Source organism: Drosophila simulans, chromosome 2R (assembly GCF_016746395.2).
Source record: "Drosophila simulans strain w501 chromosome 2R, Prin_Dsim_3.1, whole genome shotgun sequence".
NCBI lineage: Eukaryota > Metazoa > Arthropoda > Insecta > Diptera > Drosophilidae > Drosophila > Drosophila simulans.
The window spans coordinates 11,202,519-11,219,602 of record NC_052521.2 but is presented as its reverse complement, the minus strand read 5'-3'; the positions used below and the strand labels follow the sequence as shown (position 1 = coordinate 11,219,602).

Sequence of the window (17,084 nt, the reverse complement as noted above, 5' to 3'; positions counted from 1 at the left end):
CTTAAGTATTCTAGCTAAGGAGGAGTTTAATTGTTTCTTAGCCAAGGTTTTCCATACATAGTATAAAAGCATTAAGTTAAATATGAATGTTTTAATGCACTTTGTTGCTGACCTCATGCTCATGCTTATTATTTCAAAAGTACACCATTCGAAGAATCCAATAAAGATGTTCTTATGAAAGGTTAAAGTCCCGATTGTGTGTCAAATTGGTTTGGTTGCGCTCCATTAGCTAATGTTCTCACACGCTGTCGGGAAGCCCCAGATGCCAGCCCGCCTATCTGCGGTAGACATGGCACTTGCATCTCGGAACCCTTGTCGGCCCATATCTGGTGTGTGGCATCTGTGATAAGCGGGAACACAATGCAATCAACCGCTTGATTTCCACACAACAATGGCACAACTCCCAGCTGAAAGAACTCCGCAACCAGATCTGCGTTCCACTCCGAACTGATCTTTGCCCTTTTGAGTGGATAATTAAAGTTGCGCCGGGCGACGCCCACTAGGAATTTCGGTGCCTAATTAGTCGGCGATCGTCTGTGTGTGTCTATTTATCAATTAGCACACACTAACTAATGGAGCAAGCAGCTGGGCAGTTCTAGAAACCTTCGGAGCATGCCACTCATATCAAACGATTTGAGTTCGAACTTGTAGAATATCAAATCAATTGAACCCGTTTAGCAATTTGACATGCAAATTTGTGCGATCGCCGATAGTTGTACCATGACATAATCCCATGACAATAACCCTGTAGCAATGATCTAATGGAGCAATCAATGCAATTTATTTCGAATATGATTTCATGCCGCGTAGCCCCGGGGCCCAGTTCCACATTTAATAAATCCATTGTTGATAACTAGACAATTTTTCAACTCGATCGTTGTTCCCATGACAGCTCCGCGAACCCTTTTATCCAGTTTTCTGACATTTTTTTCACTCTATTTTCTAGCGATGACGTTGTCAAACTTGTTTCATTCTCCTGCTCTTTTTTTCCATTGTGTTTCATTTTATTTTTATCAACGTTTATTGTTTTGTGACTTTTGCGGTTTGCCTGTTTATTGCCTTTTCAACTGTCGCTTAATTGACTTGGTTGTGCCTCGCATAATTCCACTCTGGGTGAACCCCAGCCACGAGGGCCCTGTGAGAACTGGGGACACCTACGCGAATAAGTGGGTTCCCATCACATCCCGTCCGGAATTTCAATTCCGTCTATGTTTAGCTCTCTTTCAGTTCCTCAGGCCCTTATCTCAAGGGAATTCTCCATATCTTTATGGCGAAATGGAATGGCGCTTTGAGTGGCATTGGATCATAAAGTCGAGTTGTTGTTATATAGATAAATGTGATCGGCCGGAAATAATGTGCTTCGGCTACAGGGTCTAATTGACAAATATCGATCAACGGTTTTTTTTTTCATATTTGTTTAGCATTTTTTCCACTCACTGTATGATTTTCTTGTCACAGTTTTAAGCATTTTAAAGTTTTGTGTTTGCCTTTAACAAATTATTTGCTTACTGTGTTTGCAAATACTCATAAAAATTGAAGCTCTCAGTTATTTAAACATACTTAAAACTGAAATAACAGCTAGTTAGTTAGGTATACTATTTCAAAAGTTATTAATTTTAAAAGTTTTTAAAGTTGCCAAATCTTTGAATGATAGCTAATTGCGTTCTTTGGGTTAAAATTTGAAAAAATATGTTATTTGGCTGAATAATAATAACTTATTTATGCTTTTAAGCTTGTTAAGATATTAGTACTGCTATTTCAAATAGGCTCGTATAAAACCAAGAAGAATTCTATAGTAATTTTGCTTTATATTTGAAAAATGTCCCTGCTGTTTCAAAGATAGCACTATACATTTAAAAAACTTCCAACTTTGTGAAATCTTGTAAAATCCCCCTATGACTTCACCGTTGAAAGATTTCGTATCTTAAGAGGCATTTCTTCGCTGGCACTTCGGCGAGAAGACACTGTCTAGACTCTAGATACATTCTGTTTGCATTCCCATGCGGCAGCCTGCTAATTCCTTTATTTGCACAGAGCCCTTGGCCTTCGGCAACCTTAGTTTGCTCACTTTTTGTTTGGCCGGCGCCGCGCGTTTGTGTTATTTTTACAGTCACAACAGCTGCTGTTGCTTTTGGTTTGATCACCGCTCAGTCGGAGGGCAACGAGCTATGTATGTAGTACGATCGACTTGGCTCTTTTCGATTTCGTTTTCGTTCGCCATTTATTCGTTCAATTTGCGCATCTAATTTGCAAGTTTAATGCCGAGTGGCTTTGCTCAAATTAAGACTAAATGTGGGTCTGCCGCTGTCTTACACGCCGGAAGGGAGGAATCGTAAATCAGTCGGAGATATGTGGAAGGCCCCTCGATTAGATCAGCCTCAGGTTCCGTTGCTCAGGTAGAAGGAATCAGTTGATTCCGATGGCCCAAGCAGCCTTGTAAATTGGCTACTACTACCTGATTTAGAAGTGGCAATACATCTACTTTTCACTGAATATTTAGTATTATTTTATTTACATTTTAAGCAAGAACAGACATAATATATTTGAAAAATTAAAATCTAACATTATTTCTCAATTTAAATGATTTCCATTTGTAAGAAGAACTTATATAAAATAGGTAGGGTATCATATCATATCAAGTATAATGTTTGGCCTAGATCCGGCTAACATTTTGATATACTTTATATAAAAATAAAGTCAAAGATAAATATTTGGAATATATGTAAAAGATCTGTCCACCGAAAAGAGAGCAGTTTTGTGGTCGCCGTGAAACTTATCAAGTCATGAGCGCAATCACACACACAATGCCTCGCTTATCTGCTGGCAACTGATAAGAAAACCGAATCACGCACATAGAAGAAAAGGTAACCGTACCAACGACTGGAAACCCCAAATACTACAGTCTTTTCTATCCGCTCGTATATCGTTTGATAACTCTTTTTTTTATTCAAAGGCCGTCTGTCAACCTGTTGAGTGCTTACAGTTTGAGAGCAACTGGCGGTAATCTGATCAGGCGCCCCGCGCACGTTCCACGTAGACCCCCCGCCCCCCTCCTTCATTCCAAATTTAGTCGTTCGGCTGGCATTTATGGAGCGATTTTATTTAACGCTCCACGTTGTACAGTTAGAGTTTGTTTATGTGCCAGCGGCAGCAGCTGATAAAAGCCCGCAAGTCGTCGATCCCACGCGGCAATCGCCAATACCCAATAATAATACAATTTAGCAGCGATAATTGGCAATCGGGCCGTGCTGCTAAACAGGTGCGGACATATGAATAGCACTGCAGAATTGTTTAGTAGTTAAATTAAGTAGTTAAAAGTTATTTCTACTTTATAGGCTTCATTTGTAAAAGGAAATGGCTCAGCTATCTTAGTTTCATGGGTATATTATAAAATATACAATTATCGGAAATAGTTTATGGACCATTTCATTGCTGATTAATTCCTATTAGATCCTATTAAATTTCTATTTTATTCAATAAAAATTGTGATATTATGACTTTAGTAATATAAAAATATTTTGTAGAAGATTGTTGGTTCTATATTGTCAACCCATTGTGTTTTTTGCCAATATAAAAGGGGGAGAGAGATAGCGAAGTATAAACGGAAAGAAAGAGAGACTTGAACTTAAAACCAAGTCACAATAACGGGCCAAAAGCAATAACAATTCTAGTTCTTCTTGTTCTTTTATGGCTTTTGGACAACTGCATACAAATGTTTTGCTCTGCTCTTTCCCTGTGTTGCTATCTTTCTCTCTCTTCCACTCTTTTTGCTCCTTCTTATTTCCGGTATTTAAACTTTGCGCATGCGCATTCTCTTCTAACTGAAAAAAACCGGTCGCTCTCTTTTTCTTTCATCTCTCTTTGCGGTTTTTGTTGACATTTTGATGCATTTCCCACTCATGCCCACACATATGGTACACACACACATAAAACTACGCTTACTGTTGTCTTTTTTCTTTCTGCCGTTTCTTTTGGTGGTTTCTTTTCGTTTTCGTTGCAAATTCGATTTACTTCTACTTCGAAAAAATAGCCGAGACACAGTTACTTTAAAACTGTGCCGCATTATCAGCAAGTGCTCTCATGTATATTTTTATACATTAATGGATCATTGTTTTCCGCTTAATTTGCCAATGACCTACTGCGAGTAAATGAGAGCACAGAGATAAGGCAGTGGAAATCGCCCCTCTTCCTCCTTACCCCGTATTTGTGACCCACTACCGACTCTTACCCATTAAATATGCAAATAAGTGTGTGCAAACAGTTCAAACTTTAATTTGCAACCAGCCTAGAAGTATGCAATAAAATATGAAAGCGGGCTTTTTGATTCTCTGAAATACAATAGACAACTTTAATTATTAAAAAAGGCAATTTCGTGGACAAAATAAGTGAAATAACAATTTTGTAATTTAAGAACAAACTAAAAAATTCCGGAATTAGTTTAAAAAAAAAGCGATTCACAATATATTCTTTTTAAAATTACCACTAAATGACTAAAGTTTCGTTTTATTTTCATTTCTCTGTAGTCTAAGTATTATAATTTAGCAAATATGTTGCTAGCCAAATTCTAGTTAGCTAAAAATTAAGCTTAAGTACAGGGAAACTCGAGTGCAATCAAAGTAAACACAAGAGGCTGCCGCAGCACATACGCATCCGTGAAAAGTCGGGAAACTGCGTTCACCGTTCTCCGTCCTCCGCACCACGCAGCCACAAGAAACGGCAACAACACGGCGTCCCCCCGCAATTACGTCCGCTCGCGCTCCACCCCCCAGTCGCCCCACTCCCCGCAGGCGGCACTCCTCGGCGGCGTCGGAGGCGGTCGATCCCACGGATCCTCCCACCATCATCATCATCCGTACCACCACCATTCGCCGTCACCATCACCGTCCGCACCATCGCCGTCGTGCCCCACGTTGCAGTTGCAGCCGCGATTGCACCAATCGGAGCAGCAGCTGTGCCAGCGACGCCGCATCTATGCGTCCACGGGGAGTGCCGCCAACATCATGATGGATCGCGAATCCCTTAGCGAATGGGCTAAGGACAAGCCGCTCAGCATCCTGCAGCTGGATCCGGCGGATCGTGCGGTTCTCCGCATAGCAGGTGAGTGCATCCACAAACCATTTCAATTGATAACACTTAAACCTAGAAAGTGCTACAGTGTTCGCTCGTTAAGAAGCACTTAAAGTTGAAGTAAAAAGGAAGATGGCTCTAAATGTTTTATTATTTTAATATATAAAAATTTAAATTGTATCTAACGAGCGACCGCTGTAGTTGATAATTGCTTAGAAGTTTGTGTAAGAAGAACATTTCTATGTAGCCAGTGAACACTGTAACGCAATTGAGGTAATCCCAGGCTGATAGCTCCATTCAAATGGCAATATGTTGAGCAAATATTTGGCCGACTCGCCGTGCCCCCACCCACCACACACGGGGCCACCCAACGGTGGAGCAGCCGCACCACCTCTCGGCGGTTCATTGCACTTGGCATGCGGCACAGTGCTGGCCAAACTGTGCTCGCATTTCCACTCGCTTTTCAGCCATTTTGCATCGACGACGCAGCATTATTATGCGCTAATTCCACGCTAACGGTTGCAGCCTCCGCCCAGCCCAGCTCCCCTTTTAGTCCCCCCCCTGTTTATCCATCCCCATATAACCCGTCCCTGTGCCAGCTTTGCCGTTTTGTCTGTCAGTCACTTGTGATTCTATTTCTGTTCCGCCAACGGAGTTTCTGCGGCCCACAGAACTATGTATGCACTAGATATACTATGTATACCCCCAATCTCCCTTCCTTTGGCACTTTTTGCAATGGCAACTGAAAAATCGAAATTTATGTCGCCGTCGCAATGCCTGAGGGCATTGTTAGTGCCGCACAATAATCAAGTAAAAAGGCTAACACACAAATGGAGGCACTAGAATGCGATGTCTATTGAATACTTGTCGCATTGTGCCCAGACTATGTATGTCTATTATAAAGTTCTGACGGTGAGCAGTTCAAGGGATTGTCGAGCGGTGAAAGAATCTCAGAACGCAGCCCATCTAAATAAATTGCATTTCAGATTGGTTGCAACATGCGTTTTCTGGTTCATTGCACACATACTAAATATTGGAGTTATCAAGATTGGAGTTAAAGCTGGGTTTGTTATAGGATTAAGGTTTTTATGTATGGCATTGTTAAGATCTCAACAACTCCTCTACATGAAACATTTAATCTTATTTAAGATATAACACTTCCAGCATGACAATGCACATGCGTCAGCGTTCAGTTGTAATTGCTTTCAATTGAAATTGATTCAATAAGCAAGAAACGCCCAAGATCGTCAATGAAAATGAAAACAAAACTCGTTTTACCTTAACGAGCTTTGTGCATGTGGTTTGTATATGTTGGAGATATTTATAAATTGAGATTGATGTCTGGGATTAAGGCCTCCAGAGAGTGAGACACCTCCACAATATGTTCCCTCATGTGCCCATTCCAATTGCATAGCCAAATCCGAACCCAAATCCGATTTCACGTGCGAAATCAAAAGTTTTTCGCCCGACTAATGGAGTTTTTCGCTATTTTTTGTACCCAGTTTTGTGTATTTTCCCCCCAATATAATTCTCGTTGTTCGCCGCTGAGTTTTAATTAGCCCTGAGCCAGTTAGCCCACACACAATTTGGCCAAATGCATGTAACGGAAAGCGGAAAACTTGCCCACAAACAGTTGCCAACTGCATGGAAAAAGGGGGGAAAAAAAAGCAAACAACTAACTATTGCCTTTAAAGAGTATAACGCCCCCTTAATCGCATTGCTTTGGATCAGCTGAAAGATGTGTTAATGCCTCGATTGAATAATATTTGCTTACGGTCTTCTATTTACAATTGTGCTTTGTATGTATATTTTTAAACTTTTACTCTTGCATTTTGATTTTCTCACCTATTGGCTACGCCTGCGCAAAGTGAACCAATTTTGGTGTTTGAATATTTGGACGTTTGCGTGTGGGTATGAGGCAATATTTTTTAGGTTTTTTTGTCTTTTGGTTTTTGGCCATGCTATAATACGTTAAAGCGAGCCATTTTCGATTTCGTTTTCGGATTACTTTGACAGCAAATTCGACAGCATTTATTTTTAGATGGGTGTTATCACCTGGCCTGTCCCATTACCATTAATCGACAGCGTCTTGATGAAGTGCTTGGCTCGTTATCGCGTTATCGTTATCGAACTTTTTAGTTACCGTGTCAAAAGGCTTGGTCGAAATCGCATCGCAAATTGTAGAGGGGGTGCCGCCAATCCCCTGGATCGCTGCATCGTACAGATTTCATTAATAAATCTAGCGAGTGTCTACGTTCTACGTTTATGTGGCGGAAAACTATTAGATATTCCAAGCACATTTACGTACACGATCGGTTTTAATGGGTAAATTAGCCCGGCAACAGGCGGCGTCCGTCACCGGAAGTACAGTTGCCACAAGGAAGTCAGCAGAGTTGTATTTTAATGACATATTTATGCCACTAGGTCAAACTGTCTGAGTTTCAAAGAAAAGTATATTAGAGAAATAGAGCATTGAATTTCATAAAAGTTTATGATGATTATGCTCAATAATGATCAAGCATTTTACCAATTTCCCTATTGCTTCGCCATAAAAATCGTTTGTATTTTTATCAGACGAAATGGTTGCTTTTATTTTTCGGCATTTTGAGTTGTATCTGGAAGTTGAAGATACGCCTACCGACATAACACGATGTTGTTAATTGAAAACTGATAACCGTTTCTCTGTTGCAGACTGTTTTATTCTCCAATTGTTACCCGTTTCTGCTTCTGTTTCTTTGGGACTTTGGGTGTATGTGGTACTATTTCGTATTCGCATTCTCTGTTTTCGGCGATTCCCCTTTAGCGTTGGGGTTTTTTAATTGTCGTTATGTATTCTCGTGTCTCCATATCGTTCTGCAGCTGTGTATCTATATCTCGATGGGCTGTGCCTGTGTTTGTATAGATATCTCTAATTAGTTTTCAATTCAATTTGCATTTCTCGTTCGTTATGTTTCCCCACTCCCCATAACTTTATCTCTCTATTTCCAGCGACTGCTTTCGGTAATTATTCGTCTTAAGTTATGGCACTTTTAAATGTTCTGGAATCTAATGACTAAAATCTGATGACACATCTGAATGAATCGCTAATGATTTGATACGTTCTTCACACTAAATATTTTTAATTTTTTGATACCCTTTCGATACTATATTTAAGATTCTATATAGCAAGAATAATGACCAAAAATGGTGCAAACCAAACCAAACTGTTGCGTTTAAAGCCAAACAAACATCTTGATTTCCTGGCTGGCAGGTGATACTCGTGATTCATATTCACACGCACATGCAGTAAATATCTGGGTATCTAACTCCCCCCAAGGCTACAAAACGCCATATGGCACCTTTCCCAGACAATTGTCTCCCCAAATCCGCGGGCGACTTTGGCTCCCCCGCAACCCCAATATATGTATGTATTTGTATCTGAGAAACTCTTCTGACTCATTAAGATAAGCAATTTTGTGTGTCAATTTGTCAACTCCAAATGAGAGGCAAAAAGTGTGGATCAAAGCGTAGGACCGCCGAAGCACTTGAATATAAATAAAATCTATATAAAAATGTACGCAGGCACACACTCGTACGAATTATTTGTACACAAATATTTAATTACGCTACTAATTGCCAGTGACGATCGACAGCCACGAAATGAGACACTCGGACTATTCGAGGTCAAGATACTTTATATCGAGGGGGAAGATATATGTACATATGTACGTATAAATTATATATTTATACTCCGCAGATGTTGTGCAATGTTTTTATTTCGCTAGATCAAGTGGCATTACTTTTCAGCTCTGTGGGAGTTTCATTCAAGGCGTTCCTGCTTTTGTGGCTTTCACAGAAATTGCAATGATCTCAGCTCCAGCCAATATCAATTTATGGATATTTATGACCTGTTATATATATCACAGCGATGTTTTTGCCGATATCATACATACACATATGTGTGGGTGGAGTGACCATGACGTCACTGCTGCAAAACAAGTTGGCCTTTGTCAGCTATCGAGCAATCATTTAAATGACATTACACGCAAATAAAAGTGAACAGCAAACCAAGTACACTTTAAAAACAAAGCGCCATTGTTGTAGGAAGGTATTATCATTAATTGTATGTGAAGGTTTAAACTCAATTTTTATGATATATATGATATATGATATATATGATTATGATATATGTATTTTAAATAAGTAATGAAATCATTTGAAATTTGCTATGAATTACAAACACATTTCAAAGTTAGTATATTTATTGCCAGTGTAAGAAACGCCCACTACTTAGTGTTGTAAACCAGTTTTACTTTTTTCGGTTGGGGGATGGGTAACAACACTCACTACTGGGGACTGTCTGCCTTCAGTGGGTCACCCAAACCCATTCCATTGAGGAGGGCCCACGGGGCAGGGCACCCTTGGAGTGAAGTGAAGTGAGCTTACACGAATATTCCATATACCATTGTTTTTTCCCGTTTCGCCACCTTTGTTTACAAAGTCAGCACAAAAAAATATAAGGGAATATCAGTCAGTCAAAAGCAAAAAATGTAACTTTTTTGTGGTTTGGGAGTTTTGGGGCAGTGGGGGAGTCCACTTAGCCGGCATTCCATCCTGACTTGTTTACACTGTGACTGTTCACAATAAGCCTGACCAAATGCCACATTGACACACATATCTTTCTGATTATTTCGAGAGTTGCAAAAACTTAATGCGGATAATGTCTCAATTCGCAGCAGGCGAACTTAAAAAATTCAGAGCGATTTAATTTTAAAGGGCACAATCTTTATTTGGTTAAGTAGTGTGTTTATTTTAATAAATACTTTCTGCATGCGTAATACTTTTGACATGTAATGTTGTTTTATTAGTAATGTATTAGCAATCTCTAAATTGTTTTTTAACTTTTTTGTTTTGCTATGGAAAACATTATAGAGCTTAGTAACTTGTTGTTCTTGATATAAAAATAATAAATAATATAAAAAAATGACGATGTGACAATACTTGCGTTATCGATTGAATTTTATTTGGCATTAAAAAACATATTTTGCAAGGAAAATAATAAAAAAAAATCATAAATTATAATAGTTTTTAGCTTTATTTCAGAAATTCAATAAACGGCATAATTGAAAAAGCCTCTATAAATTTGTGTATCTATAAGCTGAAAATCAAGAATAATTGTACATTTTTCACGATTTATGTGACAAAGTGTGTTAAGCACATGACGTAGTGCGAATAAATTGTCGTTTCTTCTCGATTGCAATTTCAATTTGCCGGCATTCCGAGACCAAACGGGAAATTGTCTGCAGCGGCGTCTGAGTTCGAGTCTGAGTTTTCAGTTGAGTTTTTTATTTATTTTTTTTATTTTGTAAGGTTGTTGGGGCTGTGCTGCTGGTTGCTGGTTGCCTTGAGACGGATGTTGGTTGTGACAGTCGGAATTCCGAAGACTTTGGGCGGGAGCGTGGGCAGCGGTTTAGTAATACATGGCAATAGTTATGGGCGGCAGCTGCTGCTGCCCAGCAGTTGATCAGTGACTAAGTGGGTGAGTCCACTCAATCGTTAATAAACCATTAAGTTTTGTGCAAACAATGCATTGTCTTAAATCAAAGCCCAAGTTCCTTGGGCTTCGATAAAATCCTCGCTTGATTGGCATGCAAATTGCCAGCCAGCTCCTCCCAACAGCTCGATATATATTTTTGTAGCCCAACTCAATGGCGTGCCAGAAGGCAATTCAAAATGCCATAACAATCAGTTGGCAATTAAATGGCGCCCCTCTTCAAAAAACCTCCACCTCGCAACACCCCCAATTGATAATGGCCCTGGTAATTCAAAATCTGCTCAACGATGTGCGATTGCCAATTACTAATTAAAACCACAACAGCAAGTGCATGAAAAAACAGTTGGATTATTTATACATATATCGATTGTGTTGTCCACTCGAGGAAGTGGGCCGACCAAGAGCGAAACTGGATGACTGCCAAGTGTTGGAGTAGATGGATTGGATTATCTAGATGCGGCAATCACTCGACTGAGACTGAGACCCAGACGGAGATCGCGACTGAAACTCCAGCTGAGCGACATGCAAATGAGCGAAGGCGGGCCCAAAGACCATACCCACACGGCCGGAAAATGCTATTGTATTTTAAATAGGTAAAATAAACAGCGAGTAAAATACAAGATTCAACGTGGCTTCCGATTGAAAATGAGTCAAAAGCCAAGTATTTTCGATTGAATGGTATATAGATTAGAGTATTTTTCAGCTTTATTCATTAAAGTATAAACCTGTCATATGAATTACAATTACCCAAAATGTGGGATTTTTTCGAAGTGTGTCTAGGTGTATAATTTTGGCCAAAGAACCGAAAAAAGGCCAACTTGGTCGCATTAAGCCTACGCCAAAAATTCGATACTCATTTATGGACAGCGAGGCTTAGTCACATTTTCGACCTGACTCACGTTGATGATCGAATACAAGTGATTACTACTCGCTGAGACACTCGTTCGACTGAAATTCGTCTGCATAGGATTTCCGTTGAAAGCAAAACAGCTGTTTTCGTTAGCCTGCTTTTCAGATGGGTTTACACTTCTACTTTTTGTAGTCGTATGCAATTCCACTTTTCATTTTCATAACGCGTTTTTTTTTTCAAAAAGCCAATAGGCCCAAAAGCTAAAGCATCTCAGCTGATCGGACGCTCTTAGTTTTTGCTCTTGAGTGGGAAAATTGAAAATCACTCGTTTCTCTGCGCTCTCATCTTGGTGCATCGTACATTTTTATGGATTCTTCTACTATTTTTACACATCATTTTTTATTTTTGGCCGCCGGGCGTGTTTGTGTTTATGACAAACAGAAGAGTTCTTTCAACTGCAGCTTTCAAATTTGTTTACAAGTGCGTGTCGATCTGCGGTCTCTCTATTTCCATGACCATTTCTTTGCGGCTTGGCTAATAAACCACAAGAAAGACGAGAGCCAAATTAGGGCTTTCTGTTTATTAACGGCCATGACCATTAGCGGTTTATGTTATTTTCTTTTTGTACACTCGCTGCTCGGCCAACCCACATGTTTAAGCGGCTTCCTCTGGCCCGCAGAAAAATAGCTAACGCTCTGACCAAATATGAGGAATTTCTTTTCATTTCGCATGCACTGCACGAAAAAATATTCTATAAGAATGAACTATGAATGGGCAGTGTAGTTGAATAACTTAAATATTTCCGAATGCAATAAGACGTTTAAATTGAGATCAAGACTTTAAGCGGCAAAGTTATTTTGCTAAATCATCATAGATTTTTCTCAGTGCGCCTAATATCGCTCATTTTAGAGGTACAATTTTGGTCATTCTTGTTGCGGCTTAAGCTTCGAAATAAGTTGGAGCGCTCAAAGAGCGTTGACTTGCTGCTCTTACGCTCTTATCATCCCACATAAAACCGGCCACGCAGTGCGCTTCGAGCTGATTTTGAGTGAATTCAGATAAAAAGAGTTATTCAGATAGTAAATTTAACTTGCCGACAATACATTTATGCATTTGATCCGCAATTGATTGGGATATATATATTTATTACGAAAATATGTTTTAATATTTCGCCCCAATACTAAAATAATTAATCAATTTCGAACCATGATCATTTGATCAGATTGATCGAAATGAACTTCTAATGACCAGCGAGTGAATAACTGAAAAAATGAACACGTTAGTGAATCGAGTATGTGAGTTTATTCACTTGCAGCAAATTGGACAAGTGATCTTGCTCACTGAGAGCACTGTTGGCAACAACAGTATCACGCAGTACACCTGCTCCGCTCACTCACACTCACCTGAAATCGCTCGCCCCCGCTCCCGCTCTCTCACGCTCTGTGTGCTCTCTTCGCTCTTGTATCTCTGTGGCTCTTGCAGTTGTATCGGTATCTCAGCACCCAAGTGAGTTCGCTTAACACAGCGACGCTCAGTCAAATTTGAACCGCGATACCGAGCGGTTGGGCGTTTATCTGCTAGAACTTCGTTCCATTACCAGTGACTGTGTGTGTGCGTGCGTTGCGTCCGTATATGAATACATATGTGTGTGTATGGTGTGGCAACAACAATTTGTTAACGCACACACTTACGCGCAGTTAACGAACGCAACTTGGCCCTTAAAAAAGTGAGAAGAAAACTCAAGCAAAGTGCAAAATTATAATCAAATTGCCATCAAAATCAACACTCAAAACTTATATAAAACAAACCGCGTTTATCTTTAGTGCAAAAATTGTGTTGAAGCAGCAGTAAAGACGTCAAAACACTATAAAAATAAATAAATGACTAAATCGAGTGGACTGTGTATAAATGTCCATCGTTGTGTTATCGTCCTAAATAAACTTAACCGATAAAGGAAATCATAAATGGAAACCATGAACTCAGAACTACAGAGTTCTCAAAAGAGAAAAAGAATCCAAGCAGCTGTGTTGCATTTCTAAGATATTTGCTTGTCGCAAACGAGAAATTTTCAACTTCTCCCAACTTCTTTTTAGTTGTGCGTTGTTGTTTTTGCCATTTTTTTGTGGTTCTTGTTATTGTTGTTGTTCTTGTTGTCTGTCGTCGGCTGGCTTTTCATTCAATAACCAGTTTTTGTCAGATTTTTTTCCTTTAGATTTTGGTGAGCTTGAATTGCTCTTTAGGGGCGATCTGGTCTCGGATTTTTGATCGCTGCACACGCACTAAAATCCACAAAGTCGCACTGTAGTGTGTATTTCATTTCATTTAGGTTTTTCCTTTATAAAGACAAATTAGTCATGCCAAACGCATGCAGCGCTCTATACACCCAAAGAAAATATTTTAAATAGTTTAAAAATGTATTTTAAAATCAAATGTATTGTATAGTAACGGTCTTGTATGTAACTGTAAAAGAATATGTGTTGTAGGCTGTTTATTTAATTTTTAAAATCAACAATTCTATATATAGAATATATTACTATAGGATTTATCTACACAAAAGAGGTTAGGTAAATTAGATAGCTGGATTAAAAGCCATTTAAATTTTCCTTCAATTAAATAACATTTTTCTCAGTGCACCCTCTTTTCCGCCCCTATCTCTTCACCGCGTTCTATCTCCTCTCTTTTTACCTGTTAGTTCTGAACACACGGCTTTCTTGACATGCCAGGCATACTTAATTCCGGCTCTCCCGTTTAAACCTGGCTTAGAAAATGAGAGAAAATGCACAACTGCCATAACTGTGCCACAAAGTGGGGGAGGAAGAGGAGAAGGTGTGGGAGGTGAAGAAGAAGTGGAAGGAGGGAGAAAGAGAGAGGCGAAAAGCCAAGTTCAGACAGTGGCAGTGGGGAAATATTTTCCGTGAATTTATTGTGTGAAATTTTGCATGTGAATGGAAAATGCACACGGAACAAGCAGCCAGCAAATAACAATAACAAAAAACCCATAATAATAACAAGCAACAAAAAATATGAGTGAAAATTATTGAAAGCCACTTGCAGCAGAGTGAAAGATGCAAAAAAGACACGAAAAACTGTTGACGATGGAAAATATAAACAAAAACCGTGAAAAAAAAAACCAAAAATCTAAAAAATGAGCCAAATCTAAAACCTAAACCAAAATTCAAGTAAAAGTTCACAGAAACGGCCAAGAAAAATTGTTTGTTTGTCATTTAGCTACGTTACGCCCAGCGTTTGCATAAATAAATTAAAAATTTAAAGCAGACAATGCAAACAAATTGACAAAAGTGCAGAAGGCATGCCGAAGTTTATACACCCTTTCAATTAAAGTAGTAATTTCAAAATTAGTTATTTCAAGTCACTTTCTTGAGGGAATATTAATTTGTTAATAGCTATGAATTGACTAACAATAAACAAATCGATTTTGCAAACTTCAGATTAGAATCCAAGTACCTCATTGGAAAAGTAAATAAACTACATTTGAATAAAAAATGAGTTGAGAGAGCGAAAGAAATTCGCCCGTCCATATCTACATACGACTTTTGGGTATATATAATTGTATTCGTATCTAATCAGAGCGACAACCCGTCTCCTGGGCCCGCAGCTGGTTGCGTGTCTAGGCATTTATTTATTTATACTTATTGTGTGCTTGCGGGTCCGAGCCAGAAATACGGCTCCAAGCTGACCTCATGAATTGAATGGAATCACCCACCCAAAAACAAAGCACCGAAAGTAACTTCAAAATCGGGGCAGAAGTGGAGATTTTGCAAATGAAAGTACACGAATAAAATTGGATCGCAGTTTTGTCATTGTGAAGATTGCAAAAAATTTAAGAAGAAGAAGAAGAAATGAAATACAAAATGAAAAAAAGTGGACACGGAATGAAATGAATTAAGTGCTCGCTTTTACTTGAGCTTTGTGTGTGCAGCTGCGTCTGATTTCAGTTTCAATTTATCTCTATAAGTTTCAATTTGGCTGTCGGGTAAAAGTGAAGCGATCTCGATCGCGCCCTTCTCCCATTGTGTTTCACTATCTCGGTATCCCATATCTCTGGCTGTATCTGATGGATACATGGCGTCGCCAGTTCGTTCGCCCCTGGCGACAAATGCACCATGTACGCCAGTGTATCTGCTAGATACATTTCGCCCAGCACGTTTTCTTTTGGCCAACGGCCAATTGGAACAAAATGCCGGCAACGCACAAAAACATAAAGTCAACTACACCAGCTATAGAAAAACTTAAAACGCTTCCGAGATACACAGTAAAAATGATGCGAGTGATGGAATAATATTTATTTCAAATATTAAACTTGATCTTGTTGTTAGCAATGGATATTATAAAGTAAAGTTTATAGGGACTTTTCATAAAGTTACAAAAAATAATACTTAGTATGAAGAATATATTTTAGAAAAAGAAAAACTTTTACAGATTGTTAAATGTTTCAGAATGGATTTGGTTTAAAAATAGACAACATTTTTATTTTTGCAAGTGTGTGCAAATTGCCGACTTCCTGAACGAGAACTTTTACTTAAATTTAGTTTAGTGCTTAGTACACTCGAATTTGGTATCTCGCTAATTGCAACTCATTTGCAATTGCTGTTTTCCGATGAGTTCACGTTCAAGTACGCGGATCGCTGCGTCTGCAGCTGAATCATCGCAGCTAATTTAGGCGTACAAAATTCACAATCATTTGTATTTAAATTCGACAACTTCAACTTCAGGTCCATCCAAACCGAGAGCAATAAAAAAATAAAAATCACAAAGTGCCATCGCAAAACAAACATAAACTCTGAAACGTGCTAAAAATCGTAAAAAAAAAAGAATTTGCGGCGAAAGTTGAGGAGTGTGTTGTTCATCACCCAAAGTGTTTCGAGTGTATCCCCGAGTCTTTTAATGTGCCACCCGCAAGATGACATCGCATTCCTACTATAAAGACCGCCTGGGCTTCGATCCCAATGAGCAGCAGCCGGGCAGCAACAACTCCATGAAGCGGAGCAGCTCCCGCCAGACGACGCACCATCATCAGAGCTACCATCATGCCACCACCAGTAGCAGTCAGTCGCCGGCAAGAATCTCCGTTTCGCCGGGTGGCAACAATGGAACGCTGGAGTACCAGCAGGTCCAGCGGGAGCAGCGGGATAGGGAGCTGTACAGCAACAACGGCAGTCTTCACCACCACCAGCAGCACCACAACCAGCAGCAGCAGCACCACCACCAACATCATCATCATCGCCACTCGGCGACGGGCAGTGCATCATCGCCGCTGTACGAGAACAGCAGCAGTCCGGCTGCTCCCAAAAAGGCCAAGCACTCGTCCACCCAGGCGCAGCCGCAGGGTGGCTACGAGGATGCACTCACCCAGTTTAAAGGTAGCATGTCCATTTGGGATCATTTTATAGAAGATTGGGACATAATGCGTAAGTGGGAAATAGGATTTTTGCGATTCTTTTGGCATGTGTTGTGTTCCAGTTCTTTGATGTTTCCTCCATTTTTTTTTAATTTTTGGAATCCAAGAAAAAGATTTATTAATTGCCGCAGCGGAAATCATTTGCATTTCAAGTTCGCTTCGTTTGTATCTCGTTTGTATGAATTTCAATTATGAATCCGTCGCGGTTTCATATA

General features: G+C 39.5%; 1 protein-coding gene and 1 pseudogene across 10 annotated transcripts in view; both read left to right on the top strand.

Annotated features, from left to right (window-relative positions):
* LOC6734375 (microtubule-actin cross-linking factor 1) overlaps nt 1-17,084 on the top strand; it is a 75,984-nt gene that overhangs the window by 3,568 nt on the left and 55,332 nt on the right. For 5 of the 10 annotated variants that reach the window (XM_039291781.2, XM_039291779.2, XM_039291776.2 and 2 more), the window contains exon 1: nt 4,527-5,097. In XM_039291781.2, coding sequence (XP_039147715.1) covers nt 5,001-5,097 — 97 coding nt within the window. In that variant the 5' untranslated portion in view covers nt 4,527-5,000. Of the gene's footprint in view, nt 1-4,523; nt 5,098-17,084 lie in introns of those variants that run through there. The other 5 variants (XM_039291759.2, XM_039291760.2, XM_044922574.1 and 2 more) reach the window with 2 other exon arrangements.
* LOC120284383 lies at nt 10,161-16,376 on the top strand (annotated as a pseudogene).